Source organism: Hippichthys cyanospilos, chromosome 14 (genome assembly GCF_059441005.1).
Source record: "Hippichthys cyanospilos isolate Australia breed blue-spotted pipefish chromosome 14, RoL_Hcya_1.0, whole genome shotgun sequence".
NCBI classification, from domain to species: Eukaryota; Metazoa; Chordata; class Actinopteri; order Syngnathiformes; family Syngnathidae; genus Hippichthys; species Hippichthys cyanospilos.
In genome coordinates this window covers 14,183,015-14,202,920 of record NC_142382.1, presented here as the reverse complement: position 1 = coordinate 14,202,920, position 19,906 = coordinate 14,183,015, and the positions used below count along the sequence as shown (strand labels likewise).

The 19,906-nt window shown below is 38.8% G+C and overlaps 2 protein-coding genes across 7 annotated transcripts; both read right to left on the bottom strand.

The window, feature by feature from the left end:
* srrm1 (serine/arginine repetitive matrix 1) lies at window positions 1–14,448 on the bottom strand. 6 transcript variants are annotated; one of them, XM_088433097.1, is made up of 16 exons: window positions 14,304–14,448; window positions 12,821–12,910; window positions 10,431–10,553; window positions 8,407–8,577; window positions 8,152–8,240; window positions 7,805–8,071; window positions 7,459–7,638; window positions 7,266–7,385; window positions 6,937–7,145; window positions 6,714–6,800; window positions 6,519–6,654; window positions 6,351–6,437; window positions 3,636–4,091; window positions 1,961–2,147; window positions 1,619–1,865; window positions 1–1,547 (listed from the first exon to the last, which is right to left on the bottom strand). In XM_088433097.1, exons 1-15 carry the CDS (start codon window positions 14,322–14,324, stop codon window positions 1,668–1,670), a joined length of 2,421 nt encoding a protein of 806 aa, XP_088289223.1. In that variant the 5' UTR covers window positions 14,325–14,448; the 3' UTR covers window positions 1–1,547; window positions 1,619–1,667. The 6 variants fall into 6 exon arrangements, with proteins under 6 accessions (XP_088289223.1, XP_088289224.1, XP_088289225.1 ...); XM_088433098.1 differs by having other exon boundaries at window positions 1,706–1,865; XM_088433099.1 differs by having other exon boundaries at window positions 1,721–1,865.
* A 1,402-nt stretch (window positions 14,449–15,850) lies between these two features.
* On the bottom strand, window positions 15,851–19,105 carry tdh2 (L-threonine dehydrogenase 2). Its single transcript, XM_088432462.1, has 8 exons — window positions 18,922–19,105; window positions 18,582–18,624; window positions 18,432–18,502; window positions 18,185–18,334; window positions 17,925–18,097; window positions 16,603–16,693; window positions 16,271–16,540; window positions 15,851–16,161 (listed from the first exon to the last, which is right to left on the bottom strand). The coding sequence occupies exons 1-8, from the start codon at window positions 19,103–19,105 to the stop codon at window positions 16,019–16,021; spliced, it is 1,125 nt and encodes a 374-aa protein (XP_088288588.1). The 3' UTR covers window positions 15,851–16,018.
* Between the last annotated feature and the right edge of the window lie 801 nt (window positions 19,106–19,906).

Here is a 19,906-nt window from a genome sequence, read left to right as displayed (position 1 = left end):
GAGATTCTATGAAAACTGTTTAATTCTGAAAGACTGACAAGACAAATAAAGGGGTACTAAATACAAAACAAAGCAGTCCCACTCAAAATTAGCCTGGTGAAGGATGTCAAAAAAAAAAAAAAATCAAGTTGGATAAATTAAAGCATTTGCTTTGAGCAAATCACAAAAATAAACTGGTAAATAAAATTGCTCAATGCTTTAAGTTTTTTTTTTCTCCCCCAAACAACAGTGAAGCTGCTCCAACTTTAACAGTTAATAGAAAAATGTACAGCCTACTTTTAAGTTGGATTTCCTCTATATGCCATAGCCGGTGGTTCATGCACATCGGAAAGTCACTGAACATGCAATTACTCCATATAGGGAAGTTACCTTGGCATTTTAAGCTTTCCACAGTTAACTATAAGTAAGTAGATGGTTGTAAATCACTTTTGGCACAATGGCAACTGAATTTCTTTTGAAATACAAGTTAGTTTTTAAAACAGGAAAGACGCCTGGCTGCCTTAAACTCTGCCTCACCGTTCTGCTGCGGTGTCCCTTCCATGTCGTTTACCAGTGACATTTCACCACGGACTACTAGGAGAATGTGGGTGTGTGCTGAGTGACGTAACTAAGTGTGGACCCTGTCTTTTTCTCTTGAGTGGGAGAGCAGGAATGCTGGAGGTTATGTGAATTGAGTGTACCACCATCTTGAGGGTGTGTTTGTTGGTGAGGAAATCGCATACTATCATGGTTAAAAGTTCGCAAAAGTTTAATTACTACGTATGATAGTAATTCAACTTTAGGAGGCTTTCAACAATGGTACAATGCAAATTAATAACCATAAACACCCCCAGTGTTATCTGAGAAACCGCTGGTTCCTCACTTTGTGACATTACAAACGAAGAAATGTCCTTGTTCCACCTTTGCAGACCAACCACATGCTCATACTCATAGCAGTCAACGGTGAACTAGGACATCATCATGAAAAGGGCCAAAGAGTGGTTAGAAATATAGCCAAAAAAACAAAATAGGAGTAAACCGCCAATGCGTCAAAAGTAAGTTTTAATCATATCTATGCACATATTTTAACTGTGGAAAATAAAAAATACCATGATATAGCCCCCCTAAAAAAAACCTTACTTTGGCTGTGGGAAGTCTGTGTGTGTGTGTGTGTGTGTGTGTGGTGGGGTCAGGTTAATCAACTCTTAATATACATGTTCCCATGCGAATCATGTTAGTAAGTATGAATAACATGAGCTTTTTTACAATTTAGCTGGTAGGCTGACAAATCACACTCAAAAGCAATGCCTCAGAATGTACCAAACTGTAATTAACCCCCGCCCCCCCCCCCCCCCAAAAAAAAAGCAAGCAAGAAAACACAACAATAACACTTTGTACATTCTAAATTGAATCAGTTTATCACAAACATCAAGGTTAACGTGAAAAGAGTTTGAGATTTAGGACATCTGTGAAGGAGAAACCTGGGCCTTCCTCATGGAACGTAGGGCCTTCTCTCTCAGGTGTTTCTCTAGGTCATCCAACGTGTCCTCCACTTCACTCTCAGATTCCTGGGGAAAAGGAAAAATGGTTTATTTAAAAACCAGAGAGAGTAGGGCGAGTCAAACAATACAGCTCCTACTTCGGTGTTCTATGCCGTTTAGTGAAAAGCCATCAGAAAACCTCCGTTGCTAAAGATGACAAACAGACATAACCTTTCTTGATTCACCATCTTCATCCCCACCCTGGTTCTGCTGGGTCTCTCCACTTGCTGTGTTGCCACTCTTCTCCTTCTTATGCTTCTTGTGCTTCTTATGCTTCTTGTCCTTCTTATGCTTCTTTTCCTTCTTCTTTTTCTTCTTCTTGGCGCTGCCATCAACATCTGAATTCTGCAAGCCAACACATTACAATTCAATTGTAAGGGCCTGTCTCAATTTGACTAACGAAATTGGGCTTTAAAAAGGACTAATAGATGAGAAAATACCTTGCTGGGCGATCGGCTACCAGAGCCACTGCTGGCCTTTTTGGCTACTGGCGGTGATGCGCTAGCAGATCGGGATGGTGACGGGGAGGCAGATGTTGGGGCTGGGTGTTTCACTGCAACTGGTTTAGGAGAAAGTGATCGAGACCTGGAGGAAACTCTTCTCAAAGGTTGAGGACTCATAGAAAGTCTGAAAAATCAAAATTATTGACATGATATGAGCATCGCGCATACACAAAGAAATCCGGCTGAGGTTCACAAAACATGGAATCCACAGACCTGATCAGCTGGATGAGCTCGGTTGACAGTTTGCATTTTATGCCACTTTTGACGGCCGTAACATTTCACAGATCGAGCAATGACGTCATTGATGGACTTCACCAGATAAGAAATTAATAGTTGCTGTGATTCCATCAAACACATTTATTTTGTTTTCCTGCCTTTATACTTAGAGATCTTGTTTACGTGTAAATATTCATTCATATACACTGCAGCCCTTTAAAAAAAAAAAAAAAAAAAATCCGGGGGAAATATATCTAGTATCTAAATTGTATAAACATATTCCTTCATATTTTGTTCAGATTGGTGAAGTTATATTGCGGACCCCCCCCCCCCCCACACACACACACACACACAAATTCCTGTTCACGGTCCTATTTACGATTTTCAACTTGTAAAAAAAGTTTACCACTGTCGTTTTTTTCTGTCATTGTCAAACAAAATACACGGAGGATGTAAACTTTAAGCACAAGTCAGGTCAAAATATGTTATTTGCAATAATATGTTACTGCCCCCACAAGTCTAAAACACAGTACAATATACTGACTAGTTATTAGTGCCTTCCCCATCCACATCTCAGGGTGCTGCCATTTTGTCCTGTACTGCCACCTGCTGTCAACCGACACTGGTTACGAGACTGCCAATAAGCTCGCTTTGCAAACATCATGTGACCAAAACCAGACACCAGGTGAGCTATGACATCTGCAAGCAGAGCCTTTGGCAAACTTCGATGTCCATTTCAGTCTCAGCAGGTGGCAGTAAAATACAAAAAAGTAATCCCCTGATATAGATAAAAACCAAACACGACAATAATCAAAATGTTAAGCGAGCAGAAACACAAAAAAGGTTTGCCTTGACTTCCACGAATAGGATTATTATTAGACATGCACAGAAACAACTCTCTCTTTCTGTTGTCTAGGTTTAGTGTGATACTTTTCCACACACCAGATAGCTAATTGCTAATTTGTCACGCTGTAAATAGGCAACCTAAATACAATTTTAACTGACTATTGTCAAACACAATTCAGGGTAACAAGAGCCTACGGTCACTATTTTCGATCTTGTCTTGCTATAACACACAATTTGCTGAAGGCTGTTTCAATTTTCTTTTTTTTAATTTATTTTTGATTAATTGGTTTCAAGTACCAATACTTTTTTAGATCAATTCCACTTTTGGTAAGTTCATGTTATTTCCATGGCCATTGTGAGTTTTTATTTCATCAACAGAGAAGTCCCAACATTTTGTCCATAGTGAGTGTGTGTGTGTGTGTGTGTATATGCTCAGAGAAGTCCCAACAATTTTGTCCATGGTGAGTGTGTGTGTGTGTGTCTATGCTATGTATCAAAGAAGCCATTCATTTTACTGAATCCAAAAAGGTACAAACGGTGTCATATTTACCTCTGGTTGTTACGTGGCTCAGGTGTGCGGGAGACTCTTCGGATTGGTTTTTCAATGTGTGATGGAGAGTGTCTTCTCTGGTTGGAGGATTCATAATGCCTCGCGGGACTGGTGGAATCTCTGTTAATGCGACTGCGAGATGCAGGGGACTGGGAGCGACGATTTGCTGCTGCAGCAGGAGATCGTGCATCACGACTTAGCCGCATAGAAGACGACATGGGGCTTCTTCTGTGTCTGGGTGGGGATGTAGACAAGGGAGGTGTGCGCCTCCGCTGGATGGGAGAACTTCTACGTTTTGGGGATCTAGAAGGACGGCGTTTGGGCCCTGGTGAACCACGTCTTGCCGGAGAGTTAGACAATTTTCTCTTCTGAGGTATGGGGCTATAGCGACGCTGGATAGGAGGGGAGTAACGCCTGTTGGATGGAGAACGCCTACGGGGAGGTGGGGAAGGAGACCTGCAAAGCACCAAATGCATTTAGAATAGAGACAATGTCATTTGTACAGAGAGCGAAGTACAGGCAACACCAATTATAGTCTAAATATTTAGTACCGACGGACATTATGCTATATTCACCCAGTAAATTTCCACAAAGTAGAAATTGGCTTGTAATTGTCGGATGTGTACTCTTAAAGAGTACCTGATGTACTGAGAAGGATAAAAATATATGGATTATCGAGGAAAAACTGCACACAAAAGTGTATTTGGTTTTGCTGTTAGTATATAGCTACGTTCACACCAAAACCAAAGAAGCGTTTAGCATCGCTTGATTCGCTGGCGGTTTGTCACATGTTCGTACAGGCCGCTTCCGTTGCGTGCACCTGCAAAAGGTAGGCGCGTAACTTGGGAAACGAGAACACCGTTGAATACTTCCACTACTTTTCTGGGGCTGTGGTCAATTTATCTCCTAGACCTACTTTCTGTTTTGAGTTGCGTGTCCCTTGCTTTACAACAAAATTTGCCTGACAAAAAGAAAACAAAAGTTTCAACGTCACACTCAAGTGGCTGATACTGTAGTAAATAATTTGGTTATTGCTGCACTATTGCTTTCATGGCACAGTTCAACGGCTGTTAAAAAAAAGAAAAATATTCAAACAATGTACATATCAGGTACCCGAAGTTCCTCCACCATTCTACAAGCCTGCTCAGTCCTTCACTGGGCTCTTTCTCTATACTAAAAGCTCAGCGGGCCGTGTTGTTCAGCTAAAGGTGTTCATAAACCTACTGCCACAATCAATTCCTGAACCATTGTCTGTCACGTTGAGCATTCCCGGAGCTGAATGGCCGTTGCGACGCAAAGAGCGCCAGAAGTTCAATTGATTTAGCGCCAGAAGTTAAATTTATTTAACTTCGGCAATGTCCAATGAGGAAAATCAGGTTTGGCCTCCCATCGTCCAAAAGGGAAATACTTTCCATAGTGTAATATGAGCATATAAACTATGTTTGGCACATTGGTGATTTAATTTCTTATTAAATATGAAGTTTTATGGTTACTGTTCTTTCTAACCAGGAAGTAAAATGGCTTGTTTGCTCTTACTGTGTAGCTGCCGCACCCCCTTGCCTCATGCCAATGCTGGCAGGCCACAAAACATGCTGACCGCTTGTCTTCACGAGGCTTGCTGCTGATGGAGACTACTCCAAGAGCATGAATAATGGGACCAAAAACAGCTGTTTTACTGACATTAAAATGCAAAGCGCTATACACCACGATCACTACCACGTGTTCCTTCTATCAAACCAGTATTCAAAACCATTACAGTACAATAGTTCTGCCCATGGGTTAATTATTTATTACTGATATTGACTGCACGGCTGTGTGCTCCCAAACTACCTCAGCATTTCTACATTAAAACATTTCAGTTAATAAATGAAAAATTGCCGTTTACTTGGCCAACTCGGTGCAAAATCTGTACTCCTTAGCTCCAGAAAAATAAAACGAAGCAGAAAGACATGGACAAGATCGACGTGTATTTGCTCTTGCACAGGCGGTGCAGGGAGTTGCAAAGTGCTCCGGTCTTGCTCATGTCATGATAAGCAAACTTCCAAGTCGTCAACTGCACAGGTGGGGCTGGCTGAGAGCGCACAATCAAGGAATGCTTGGAAATGCATCAATGAAGGAAAATAATACACAAATCAACATCAGAAAATGGGTACAACTCCAAAAAGACTTTTCATGTTAGGATCCCTTCAAAGAAAGCTGAGCGTGATTGAAGATATTTGTCATGACAAGCATGCATGTCCAGCCATTCTCGGCGGCAGAGATGTGACATGGCATTGCTGACAGCGTTGTTCCTTCTATCGCCTCCCATTCAATGGAGTACATTTTCTTGGTCAGATTCTGACAAATCTGAGTCAATGATTAAGGATTGAAAGACCCTTCATCAGTATTGACTCCAGTAGAAGACAATGGCGACGAAATAATGGCAAAAAACTTTTCTTTTTTCCATCTTAAAAAGGCTAACCTTGACCAGAATTCCATTTTGCATTATAGCCAATCTTGGTGGATTAATGTGCTTTTAAAAAAGGTGTTGAGCAAACAAAGTCTAATTGTATGTTACAATATTGTCAGGTCAAATCTTGGCCTTCTTGTTTCCACCAGTTGGAAGAAATAAGGATATGGCTAACATGATGTTGCGCTCATGCAAACTGCCATTCAAACTGAGTACATCTTTTCAAAGTGTTCTATACATACTATGTGCCATTAATATGCCATTACCTTCGCCTTGGTGATGGGGACCTGCGACGCCTTACAGGGGTAAGGGAACGGCGTCTGCGTGCACCAGGAGATGGTGAACGTCTTTTCCTGAAAGTGAACAAATAAGAGTCAAACCTTCCTTATTATCCTTAAAATACTAAGCATACATTATTTAATAGTGTGTCTTGCCTTGGAGAAGCCTCTCTCTGTCGCCTCCTTGGAGAAGGAGTGCGGCTACGCTTCTTCTTAACATCACCATTCCGAGCACCTGGACCTTCCTTTGGTTTTTTGGCCGCTTCCTCATCTGAGGAAGAAGATCCCGAATCTGAAACAAAAAAGATGCTTTATAGCAAAGAACGGTGGTCTGAGTGAAATTCATTGTACCTGAAGAGGACTCCTGATTCTGTCGACGATATTGCCGTCTCTGCTGCACAGAGTCCACAACTGCACCTCTCTCATTTTTATCCTCTTCTGAAATAGATATTAAAATCTCAAGTCACCATGAAATAGGAGCATCTTTCACATTGCTGCACAGCGCTAAATTCATACCACCATTTTATCTACAAAATATGTTGCCAGAGCATGCAAGCATGGACAATGACCTTACCAGATGATCTGGGTGGAGATGCTGACCCTCTGCCGCCCCGTCTGACCCGTGGAGATGGTGATCGCCTATCTTTCCTGGGCGGGCTATTGGCAGAATCAGGAAAGGGGGGCTGTTTTCGGGGTGGGGTGTTAGTTCTTTTCATTACTTTTTTAGGGGAGCGAGAGCGAGAGGAACTGCTGCCAGAGGATGAAGCAGAGCGAGATCGTCTCCTGTGACAGACAAATACACAGTTAGACACACAAGTGACATAAACTCTGGATATAAAACATTAAGAGGCAGAGAATATAGGCTATTGAGCATAACATTAGAAAGTGGTAGCAAAGACTAACCTGCGGACAGGTGAACGCCTGTGTCTGTTTCTGGAGCTGGGGGGTGCTCGTCTGGGCGGGCTTCTTCGACGTGGAGAAATTTTCCTTCTGGGACTTTGCCTTCTACGTGGAGAGTAAGATCTGAAAGAGGTTGCAGGATAATTAGGGTTAGATATGTTTTTTTTTATAAACAATTGTACAGAACAAAAATAACCTTGAACGAGAGCGGCGTTTGCGGTGGCGGGAATGAGAACGGGAGCGGCGATGAGGTCTTTCCTTCCTGTCTTTTTCCCTTTCCCTGGATTTGGGCCTTTCCTCATTTTTATTTTTTTCTGGCGGAAGCTCCTTCTCTTCAATCATAGAGTCTGCTTTCGACGTCTCAACAACATTTTCACTAGAGAAGAAGAATATGTTTTATTTTCATTATTTGTCGATTATTATAATGTCCAACTGTGGTATCTAATTTTTTTAGTTGAAATGTGAATGATGCAGAGGGAGTCTGAACATAAAATCATAGAACTACACATCATTCCACAGTGACAAGAAAGGTTTCAACAAACCTGGTGGAAGACACTTCTTGGATAACTGGTTCTGGCATGGCTTTTCCTGATGTGTCAGGATCCATTGGCTGCTCCACAGGTTTTGTAGACAGCTGCATCAAGGGTGGAGGAGGTGAACTCCCACCAGGTAAAGTAGGTTTACGCCTTGGGGAGCGTGATGGGCTATGTTTCCTTTCCCGCCTTGCCGGAGACCGTCGCCGTGGCGACGGGGACCTGCGCCGCGGCGATGGGGACCTGCGTCGCGGCGATGGGGACCTTGTCTTCCGTCTGTTTATTAAAAAACGTTGAGTGTAGGATGAAAACAAAACCATGCTGTATTCAGCAACCTTTTTTGAAAATCGAGTTACCTTCTTGGGCTCTTTGATTGAGCCCTCTCTCTTGAATCTTTTTTGTCCTCCTCCAATTTCTTCAGGGAAGCAAGTTTCTCCTGTTCAAGCTGAATGAGGAGACAAAACTATCAGCACCTTTACCAATTGAACATCTTCGAAATGTTTTAAGTTGTACAGTCAAAAAGGCATGGTTACTAAATTAAATTCTGAGGGAACATACACAACATATGTAATGATCAGACTATAATGCATTTACCATGGAAATAATCTCACCTGTCTCTGCTTAATTTCTTCTTTCTTCTGCTCCAAAAATGCAGTTGGGATGCCAGTGATGTTCTCCTGGGCACTCAGCAAGAGGGGCCAGAGGTCTCTCATGAACTCTCTGGCATTTTTCCCATTGAGGAAACCCGTCAAGTTAATCTGCATCATCTTGCTATCCGGGTGCTGCAAAACACATCAAGCAGGAGAGAGACAGAGAGAGAGAGAGAAACATAATGCTATTGAAATAATGGAACTAAAATAAATCATTTTAAGAGGTAGGAGCTCTCGCTGAGAGTGCCTACTTTTAATTTCTCACAAAAATACCTGTTTGTTCATTACTGTAGAACAATGTATTTTCGTTTAAAGTTATAAAACGCCAGAGTACAGTATTGGACTCTGAAAATTAGTTTCAATTTAACTCCAATTCAGAACTGTGCATGTTTGAAGAGCGAGCTCTAGCTATCAAGTTTTGCATGCAATATTGCTATCTATGATAAGATTGCTGCTTCTATATATATATATATATATATATATATAGACGTACACAGAGTGTAAGCAAAAGAAATGATCTTGTGTATATTGTATATAAGTGATATTCATTGTGTGCCCCATCCCATCCCATATTCCCATTTACAGTCTACAACTTCAGGACTTCAACAAACAGCCACAATACAGAGTGCATTAAAACCCAAGACTTTTAAGTACAGTTCCGGTGTCTTCAGTGAGTCCCGTGGGATCAGTGGGCATGGTGTTCCCTTGGCTTGCTTCCGCCTCACTACTGCTTGAGACTCAACCACCTTGAGCTTAATGTTATATCATTTATCTAAATTGCAAGAGACGAACAAGCAATAATGAGTACAGAGCAACACAAAAAGGGGGTTATTCAACAGTATCAATTCAATTAAATTTCTTACCATGGTCTATTTGTAGTACCTTAATAAATTAGCCAGCGCTACAATATGTACAAAATGAACATACGGGCAATTTCTTATCTTAATAAAAAGAAATATAGCAAAATAGAAGATTGGCAACAAACCATCGAAATGAAGGAATATCACTGTTTCTGCAGCCTCTCTCCTTTAATGGCCAGGCAGTGTGACAAATAAAACCTTGCTATGATTATTTACATTTTTAAAATGTAGCGTACTTTGAAAGATAGATTGCACAATTCGTCTCAAGTGTGCATTGCAGTATTTTTGAACAATTCTAAACTAAGAGCCCTTGTCTATAAATTATGAACATCAAACAAATAAGAGACAAACAGGTAGATTAAGTATGAGGGTTGATTGACATGCATGAACTAACCAAAACATAAGGGAGGTTTTGTTCCAACTTCCCCTGGCTAAGGTGCAAAAATTTCAACAGATATAGTACCTACTGAGTTGGGTATGCAGTACATGATGTGATCAGACAAATCCATCTATTTCACAACCGTGACAAATATACATTATACTCAATTGGAAGTTGGTTGAGATCATTCTACCTCTACGTTGAATTTGTTTAACATGTTACCGTTAAAAGTTATCTATTCCTCTTCCCTCAAGATGTGCAACTGGCCCCTTTATACCTTCCTACATCTTCAACTCTGTTTTAAGGGATCTAGATAATTTCATAAACTGAATAATAAGGGAGATGATAATTATGGCATTTTTCAGGTGTGTCTATCACTGGCATAATATTAATGATCCCTATATATAACTCACCTCAAAACACACACTGCGTCATGAAGGGAGAGTTGGGCTCAGTGACTTTGGGCTCAGGAGAGAGTTAATTAGGTGTTGGTGCTATACTTCTGATGCAAGGTATAACATCCATATTGGTTCAGGCCTTTTAAATCATAAATCACATCATAATTAGAAGTATGCCGGATAAAGTCACTTTGTTACATAGCAGCACAACATTGTTTTAATCACACCAATTGCTAATTTAGCCACTCAATTAGGCAACATTTGACAATTTCCCTTCTTAAAAGAGTAAACAATCCCCTCAAATATAGTTTGGTAAAAACAAAAAAGTAATTAAAATAAAAGCATTACCTTATCTTCAAGCTGGTTAAATACGAACTCTATGACGACATCATCTTCAAACCCCAATATCTCTGTCACCCGTTGAGTAATCCATGGCTTTATGACTTCGAGCTTTACTTTGGTCATATCCACCTAAAAGAAACAGGAGCAAGTTTTGCTTTATAGATGTTCAACTCTCCGGGTTCTCCGGTTTTGTTCCACATTGCAAAAAATGCATGATATGTATATTGGACGCTCTAAGGCACTGACTACACGTAGCCAGGGTTCCTGCAAACTGGTGGTAAATGTCTTCGGTTTGCCCTATTGTCTCTATGCACCCCCCCAATCAAAACCTCCACCCAAAGTGGAGATTTGCCCAATCCTACGGTTTTGCTGTTGCGTGTAACTAGCTTAAACCGTAGGTTTACGTCATCGCTCTACTCCTTTTACCGCCAAAGACGTAGATACTGATGACGAAGTCCTTTCTGATTCGACAGAATTTGGCCACACTAATGCAGCCTAGCGACTTGGCATGCTTGTAAATGAATTGATATGGTTGCACACCCTTTGGCAGTGACGACTTACAAATGCCATCTATGAATGTCTTACACTTCTCCAATAATATTTCCCCCCCCCCCTCTTGAATGTTTGCTGGTCTCTCCCCATTGCATACTTCAACTGATACTGAAGATTTTCAATAGGATTGAGATCAGGACTCAATACTGACCATTAGAGGTCTTGTGTTTGCAAATGATTGCACTTCTGATGGCTTCAGACAGCTTCTTTGCCTTCACCATTATGAAAAAGGAACAGAAGGCTCTCAAAAAAGAAAATGAGTTCATTCATGTTGAGTATTTATTTGAAGTATTTGTCATTTGTAATTTACCAAAGATGAATCACATAGTGATTCAATACTGATTTACAGGAAATGGAGCTAATGCCAGTGACACGACATTAGCCCTGGGTCAATAACCGGACTGGCAATATATTGCGATTTTAAAAGTCACGTGTATTTAAAACCGTATTTTTTTTTATGAAAGGTCAATAAAGTTTATGCCAAAGCAATCATTTTTTAATTGTTGTGCAGTTGGACAAAATCAACTGAAAAAACTCTGAAGGCTTGTATTGATTTTATTTATATATTTGGTTGATTGTATATTTACTTGTACTTAAACTTGCTGATAATACCGGACTGGGTTTTCTATAAATTGTTTTACACGAAACATGAATGAATGAATTAGGCTTTTTATTTGATAGGATGACAAGTCAAACATGAAATAATCCAATATTACATAAATTGTTCACTCTGTAGAATTGTTACAATAAAACATACATATATAATTTTAAAAGAAATTAAAAAACAAAACATAACACATAATTCAGTGTTGCCACAGTAGTTAAGAATGAGTGCATTTTTGTTTTTCCTTTTGTCACGTTTGAGTTTTGGAAGTAAAAATCTTAAAGTCCAAGAGGGATTTTATTCCTGAAGGCAGTGTGTTTAAGAGTTTACTACTATTACTACTGATAAAGGAGGCTACTGTAAAAAGTTCTTTCTATAGCAAGGGACTTTGCAGTTTTGGTTTGCTGTGCTTATATTCTTGCCGATGTGAATGTTCTACAGTACTAATTCACTTTTAGTGGTTTTCAGATGTAGCACTGTTTGTGGTTGTTAGAAGTAATGCCGCAAGCAAATAGATAGAATTTGCACTGTAACGTTATATTGCACTTTTATTTCAATCATTTGAATTTATGTATTTTTTTCATTTATTTTGTGTATTGAATATAAATACACAAGTTCATGATTTGTGTATGTGTATTTAAATATACTATATTGTCTTTGACACTGAAATAAAGGGCTAAAGGTTATTTGGAATCTTCATCAGAGCTATAGCTAATTTCCAGCAAAAAAAAAAAAAAAAAAAAAAAAACATGTAAATACTTGTGTTTAGTCGACTATTTGAAAAAGTCACCGATTAATCGACTATTAAAATAAACGTTAGTGACAGCCCTTGTTTTCTCAGATGTTTTTAGGCAAGATTAACAATAGATTAATTAAAAAAAAAAGATAAATATTAATCTCACTTTTAAAAATCTTTCGACAGCACTAGTTTTAAATATTTAGCAATTAGTAATGTCAGCTTCCTGCACTCTCATGGGCTTCACAAAAGCAGAGGGTTGCTACATTTCATCTGTTTGCACAAATTGTTCACACGACTAGTGCACAGCAGTTAACTTAACAGCAGTGCACTTAACTCTCATAAATATACAAAAGTGATCATTTGTTTAGGTGTACTACTAGTTAAATAATTATAAATCATCATATTACCTAACAATAAGTATATTTACATAGTGCAAAATAAAATAAACATCTAATATCAATGATGACAACAAATCGGTTATTAATGGAAGACTGTATATACCTTCTTGTCGAGACATTCTGCAAACTTCAGCTGCTTTAACAGTTTCTTGTGCTTGTTGCTAAACCGGTTATCTTGCTCTGCACTGGTGCCCTGTAGAAACAAATTAGCAAACATTAGCTGATCACTTCAAAATTGGAAAAAATGACAATAAGAGGTGGGTAAAAACAGGCTATATTTACTAAACACCATTTAATGGAGTCGGGGTAGTCACAAACGCAAACAAACCCTCCGCAGCGCCACCACAGAAACTATGTTTGAAAAGTGAATTATGTTCAGGACAGGAAAATAGGTATGTGCCCCTGCTGTCAGATTAAGCACAACACCACTCTCATTCAATACATTTACCTGACAAACGTTGAAAAAGGATTGTTCCATCAACGTGTCAAAAGCAAGTTTCCTTTCCTTAAAGCTGCATTTACCTAGTATTCTTAATGATGAATTTACCTATAACTTCTTATTAAAAAGTCAAAATGTTGAAAGAAAGATAATTTTGAACTTTACTCGTTTTAATGTGTGTCAATTTTATACTTATGCCTTAATTAATTTTATTTTTGGTAAGACTAATACTGCTTACTTAAATCGTTTTAGTTTAGTTTTTTTTTCTTTGTACTTAATACTCCAAGTAATTATTGAAAGAAGAAACTTTAAATTTGGTTTGAGTCATAATATTCTTTAGCAATAAATCTTAGTTGAGTATATTTTTTTTGCTCCTCTCCCCAACTCTGGTAACGCCATATGCAAGGCCCATAGACTAAATTGTCAATTGTAACCATTCTGTATCGATTTAGATTAATGTATGCCGATCATCAAACTTATTGCTCCATGACCAACTTCTGGTTAGAAAATGAACCCGAGGTTCAAATGGTTGTGATCAGGTTCATTTAGCGAGTCTTAACACATGACATTGATAGCAATGAGCTAGCTAGTCTTAGCGCTATCAACGATTGGCTTTGCTTAATTCTAGAAATTATTCTTAACACAGCCTTATTGCGAATAATATCGCGTTGTACTCGACACGGTAACACGTGTCATCAGTTTGATTTTGCGGCAAACATCAGCGCTATTTTCATATTCCCTGATATTAGATGTGCGGCTACGGGCTTAAGAGACGGAAACGGTGCACCACCCGGACGCCATCTTTACTAGCCGGCTAGCTGCTGCTTTCCTTAACCGCCTAGCAAAATTACACCTCATTTTCACGCAAACGCCCTCGAGAATCTCCCTCCAAACGCAATTAAGAGGAATATAATACCATGTTTCAATGATAACTTTGCTTACTAAACTCCGGTCGAAGAGTTTAGCTGAAAACAAAGCGAATAACAATGTTGTCTTGCACCAGTTGATAGTCGGTGACCAAAAGTACATGGTAACCTGATAGCCACCGGCCCAATATGCATACACCAAAATAACACACTGCGCTAAGACAATTTAAATACAGATACAAAAAACGCTTTTAAATTGACTAATTGTAAGACTGGCTTACGCGGAAGAATCCCGCGTCCATCGTTGACGAAAATAGACGATACAAGAGCACTGAGAAAAAACGTGTGGCGCTATCTATGTTCTTCAGTTGCCTCGCGAGGACGGCGATCCTGCAGGAGGCAGAGTGAATTACAGGCACACTTTCGATTCGCCCTAATTCCCTTTCATGCCATGACATAAACAATACGTGTGCCATTTCTTTGTCCGTATTTAGCCGAAGCGAGAACGCACGTATACACTTCAGCGGATAAACGGTGTGTATATGTCAATCGCATTACAGGCTCCAAATTTTTTTACTTCCGTGGTCCATTTTCCATACCATATACACGCCACCAGATGTCACGTTTTTCAAGTCCTACTTGGGTTCCCAAACGAAAGTCCATTACGAAAGAAGAGATAACGTTTCTGATTTTATTTTCATGTCATTGCATCTTGATTGGATGTTTACCTTAGAAGACACCCGTAATTGCAAAAAAAAAAAAAAGCTTCTCAAAAGTATTGGAAGTGTTGGATCAAATAGCCAATACTTATCATTTATTTGCAAAACATTTGCTCACAATAGTTCTGTAGATACGGAAATGTAGAAATGTAAATTCTGATGTTTACACGTATGCCCTTTGAAGACACTTTGTTTCTGATGTCACCAAACAGGTACAGTGTAAATAGTCTTAACGAAATGTGTTGGATTATTTATGTAAATAAACTCTGCTTTGCTAAATTACATGGGTACAAAAAACAAAACAAAACAAAAACCGATTGCAATGGTGATGAAAACTCATTAAAAAAAACATTTTACCTTCTAAAAAAAACCCTTTAACATAGTATAGTAACTTATACCCCAATTGACAAAGGGAAATATAATATTTTTTGGGATCAATATAATATTTGATATTCATTTGATTCTGTAAATGTTCGGGGTGTCACACTATGTAACTTAAACTATTAAAGATATCAACTGTGCATGTTAAAATTCTCAGTGGATGTTGTTTTTGGCAGATCTGTTTTATTGTGTAGTATTAGTTTGCATGTGACAGTAAAACTCTTGAATCTTGAATATTTTTCATGGTGTTGTGAGGATGGCATCAGCACGCTCCATAAGCAATTCATGACTTCAGTGTCACAAACATGGAAAATTCATTGCAACTATTCATTTGCAACCCACAATGAAGAGTCCCATTTGACACCTTAAAAAAGTAAATCTAAAGGTATCAACAAAGACATTGTTACCTTGTTAAAGATTATATTATAATTCCCAGTCCTTCATAAACTATGTTCTTTAAACACCAACACCAGTTCCATCCAATAAAGGCAGGATGTTGTGCAAAACGTAAATGAACACAATTAATATAATGACTTGCAAATCCTGATTTGAAACTAAGTTTATACATCAAACAAAAATAGGAAACAATTCTATCAACAAAGCTTCAACAATTGTTCTCGGTTCTTAATGCTTACTGAGTGGTGTTAAAAGTGATGCAACACAGTTTGAACATTAAATATATTGTCTTTCATGGAGTATTAAATTGAACAAAGATTGAAAAGGGTGTGTACATCATTGCATTCTGGTTTTATTCATAATTCACATGCTGCGACACCTCAACTTCACTGGGATTGGGTTTTGTAAAACAAGACACAGTATGGAGTACATAGTAAGTAAGTGAACACAATGTACAGTAATTTCCCGATGGGAAAAAAAAAAAAAAAAAAAAAACTGTTTTAATGTTTTAGCTGACTGTGGGATACTTTTTGCTGAATGGAGCGTAACATGTCTGGAACAAGTTCCTCCAGCCCAAAAGCGGGCATCCAACCCCAATCTCTCCGGGCATTTGAGTCGTCAACTCTCACCGGCCAGCTGTCTGCTACAAAGGCATTTACATGATAAGAATGCATGGTACAAAGTGTAGAAAATCTCAATGTTTTCAATTATTTTGTCCTGTATATGCTTATAAGATAGCTCGTAGGTCATACCAATTGTCTGACGGACAAAATCCGGATTGTAGGTGACCTTCAGATGAGGGAGATGCTTGCGTATTTCCTGGGCCACCTCCTCGGGAGTGAAACTCATGGCAGCTATGTTGTAGGTACGGAGGGACAGCTGACACTCGGGTGCCTGCATAAACTCTACAGTGGCGCGGTGGCAGTCAGAGATGTGCATCATAGGAAGACGAGTGTTGGGGCGCAAGTAGCACTCGTGGTGACCCTTTTTGAGGGCGTCGTGGAAGATTTGAGCAGCATAGTCTGTGAATACAGGTGGCAAGTAATAAGTCTAAAATAGCCATCACAATGAGACTTTACTTTACCTGTTGTGCCTCCCCCAGGTGGTGTGTTGAAAGAGATCACTCCCGGGTAACGTAAGCAGCGGAAGTCCAAGCCGTACTTATGATGAAGGTACTATAAGAATTGAATAGAGGTCTTTCTTTGCATTAAAACGACAAATGTTCTCTGTCTATATGCTAGTTGTGGGGACACACTCTAAAATCAATTGGGGTCAAAAATAACAATATAACTCAATAATGGATCAAGAACAACATGATCCAACATTTGGGTAAAAAAAGACAACCCAAATAAACCAATTTTTGTAGGATATTTAGTATAACACCCCCCACCCCGTTTTTTTTTAAATGCAAAACAATCTGGTCATATCAACTTAAATATTGCATCGGTCTTTTTTTTTTTTTCAACCCATAATTGGGTTATTTTTGACCCACCTGGTTTAAGAGTGTTCTACGTATCTTTTGGGGGCAAAGCATTGTTTAGGATAATTTGCAATTTCCTGAAAAAAAAAATACAAAAACATGGAATACTGATTTTGCAAGATTTGAAATGCTAGTGAAAAATATGCAATGATACTGAAAAATTAATGTGAGGTGAAGTTATATTAAATGTAATGAATGTTTTTTAGAATGTGTCTTCAGGAACAAATGTGTTGTGTGTTTTGTGGGGACATGTGGCCCTGAAGGCATGGAGATTCTGGCATGTTGAAAATCATTTCCAACATGGATTGAATGAGCGGAACATTTAGGATTCAATCTGATTGGATCTGTTTTATTTAATGTGTCAATGAGAATGAAAAGGATTTCTGGGGGGATAGGAACTTTTTTTGTTTAAATTTGAACTTATACAAAATAAATCAGAATTTGCATGCAAATTGAAAGAACTTAATTTTCTCACATTTCAAATGGAGACTACTGACATATGTTTAATTATATGTGTCATTAGGAATAAATTGGATTAAATTTTGTAGGTGTTGCAATGGTGAAAATGTAACATTTTTGGTCAGTGGGAATTTTAGGCAAATTGCTGTTCCCAATGTTAATTGAATCAACTGAGTGATATCATTGTCAAATGAAAAAAAAAAGTAAACGTGTACTGCTGAATGTGCCAGTCGAATGAATGACAAACAACTTTTGCAGGAAACTAGGCCTCATTGGGAATGAATGAGAAATTTTGATTTGAAAATGTTTAATGAGAAAACGATGACTGTAGTTATAACGCAGTATCCTTTTTGTTTGTCTTTAACATACCTGTGAAGGTCTTCAGACTTCACACAATTATGTGATACTTACAGTTTCAATTTGAATGGGGGTGACTATTTTAGTGAATACTCTGTAAATTGAACTACCTCTCCCATCAGTTCACCATGAACTTTAGATACGCCATAGATGGTTCGTGGCCTTTGGACACAAATATCAGGCACTGGGTCACGAGGTGAAGAAGGACCGAATGCTCCAATGGTGCTAGGCATAAAAAGGCGAAGGCAGTGCTCCAAAGCCAAGTCCAGTACATTATGCAGACCTTGATAGGAGACAGAAAATGAAACCTATACGATGTAACAATAAGCATCACAAATGTGGCTTGTGTAATGGGTGTGTTTAAGCAGACCCGTGATGTTGATTTTGCGTGCTAAAGCCACATTGGCTTCTCCAACAGCACTCAGCAGAGCACTGTAGTGGATAAGCCAAGTGATGCGGTTATTAACAATCAATTCTTTGAGATGTTTGTGGTCCAGCACATCCGCATATACAAATGGACCTGATGGAGGAAGAGAGCAAGTAAGAAGTGGGGAACTCACTTATTTATTCATAATTAAGATTTAAGATGAAAAGAAATTGTGAAATTCAGAACATACCACTCTTAAAAATATCAGGCAGGGGCTTCTTTATGTCCGACAAGATTACGTTCTCTGTTCCATATAGTTTCCTGATCAACAATCGAAGCATTGTATCAATATTTCATGTTTTTTTCTTTTTCATGGTAAGCAATTTCCAAAATATCTCACCTGAGCATTTGGGCAAGCCCCACACCTAACTGCCCAAGTCCACCTGCATACAAAGGCAAGTTTACTATTTCTGTGTACTAGTTTTTTTTTTTTTTTTTTTAATGAAAACAAAATAACTTTTGGTTGCTACAGTGGATTGTACTATTGAATGAGGAACGTTTTTTTGCAGGGTCTCAAGTTTAAACCTGGGAGAGAACATGATTTTATTCTCCCTGCTGCTAAATTAATGGCTTTTTAAATGTCATTAACATTCAGCCTATTGTGATGCATGAAAATAGCATCCTACTACAGGAGCATATTGAATACGGCATATGTGATATGAGAAAACAAGGTATCTCACCTGTGATGAGCACACGTGGGTTTTCCTGAGCAGGTTGTAGACTGGAAGTCTCATTGCTAGTCCACCTGCTCATGTGTCCATGTGTCCAGCTGAAGCTACGATGGGACAAGTTCTGCATCCTTAGACTACCTCGACAAAACAGATCCAGCTTGGCCAACAAGCCAATCCCCATACCAGCTTGCATGTCCAGTAGCAGTTTTGATAGAATTAAAATAAATTCAACTCGATAGCATGCTACAGAAACTGTAGTGCTTGTTTGAACAGATTTCTAAATTTGAATCATCACACAAACTGACCTAAAACAAATGTCTTAAAAGAATCCCAAATGTTGATGATTCTCAAAGCAGGAGATGCAAAGATTTGTCCATCCAACGAGTTGACTAAACAAACGTCAGACGTAAAAAATATGTAGGCTTTGTAGTTCTTGTGTACATGTTAGAGTCACCTGCACTTATGCCCCCCTGCCTAAGAATAATGCTGACAAGCTGTGTAGGGGGATTTGTATTGTGATGAGTATTTAGCTGACCTTAACAGGACAGGGATGTGTGTCCATGATGCAGCCTTTGACTGATAATGTATTGTGTATCCAAAAGCATTGGCTTTGATAGTGAACTTACGGTATAGCCCGGTAACAGCATATGTTGATGCTTCCTTCATGCAATATCCAAAACAATAACTTTGATTTTACAAGTCGAGGCTTGTAGATATGTTATGGTTTCAATTGTCAGGTGTAATTTTTAAATGAGGCCTCACTCTAGGACCTTCTGTCTCCCTGTTGCTGTTCTTTCCACCGTAGCCCCGTAAGTTTAGTCTTTTCAGTTTCGGATTTTGTTTGTTACTTTGTGAACTGCTTTGTTTTCGTTTGATTTTCCTCTGCGCTAAATTAATTTTGGGTCCATAATATTCCATGCTTCTCACATCATGCCAAGTCATGACAACAAGACTTTGGATTATAAAACCAATGAAACATTCCTCCTTAAAAAAC

What these genes read in the sequence shown, in the direction of transcription:
- tdh2 (XM_088432462.1), bottom strand. Translation starts at nt 19,105, where the DNA reads ATGCAAGCTGGTATGGGGATTGGCTTGTTGGCCAAGCTGGATCTGTTT. An exon ending in CCCACGTGTGCTCATCACAG is followed by an intron (nt 18,625 to 18,921) that starts GTGAGATACCTT and finishes CTTTGTATGCAG; the next exon opens with GTGGACTTGGGCAGTTAGGT. An exon ending in ACGCAAAATCAACATCACGG is followed by an intron (nt 18,098 to 18,184) that starts GTCTGCTTAAAC and finishes TCTCCTATCAAG; the next exon opens with GTCTGCATAATGTACTGGAC.
- srrm1 (XM_088433095.1), bottom strand. Translation starts at nt 14,324, where the DNA reads ATGGACGCGGGATTCTTCCGC. An exon ending in TCCCCATCACCAAGGCGAAG is followed by an intron (nt 4,092 to 6,350) that starts GTAATGGCATAT and finishes GGTGCTTTGCAG; the next exon opens with GTCTCCTTCCCCACCTCCCC. An exon ending in GTAGCCGATCGCCCAGCAAG is followed by an intron (nt 1,866 to 1,960) that starts GTATTTTCTCAT and finishes GTTGGCTTGCAG; the next exon opens with AATTCAGATGTTGATGGCAG.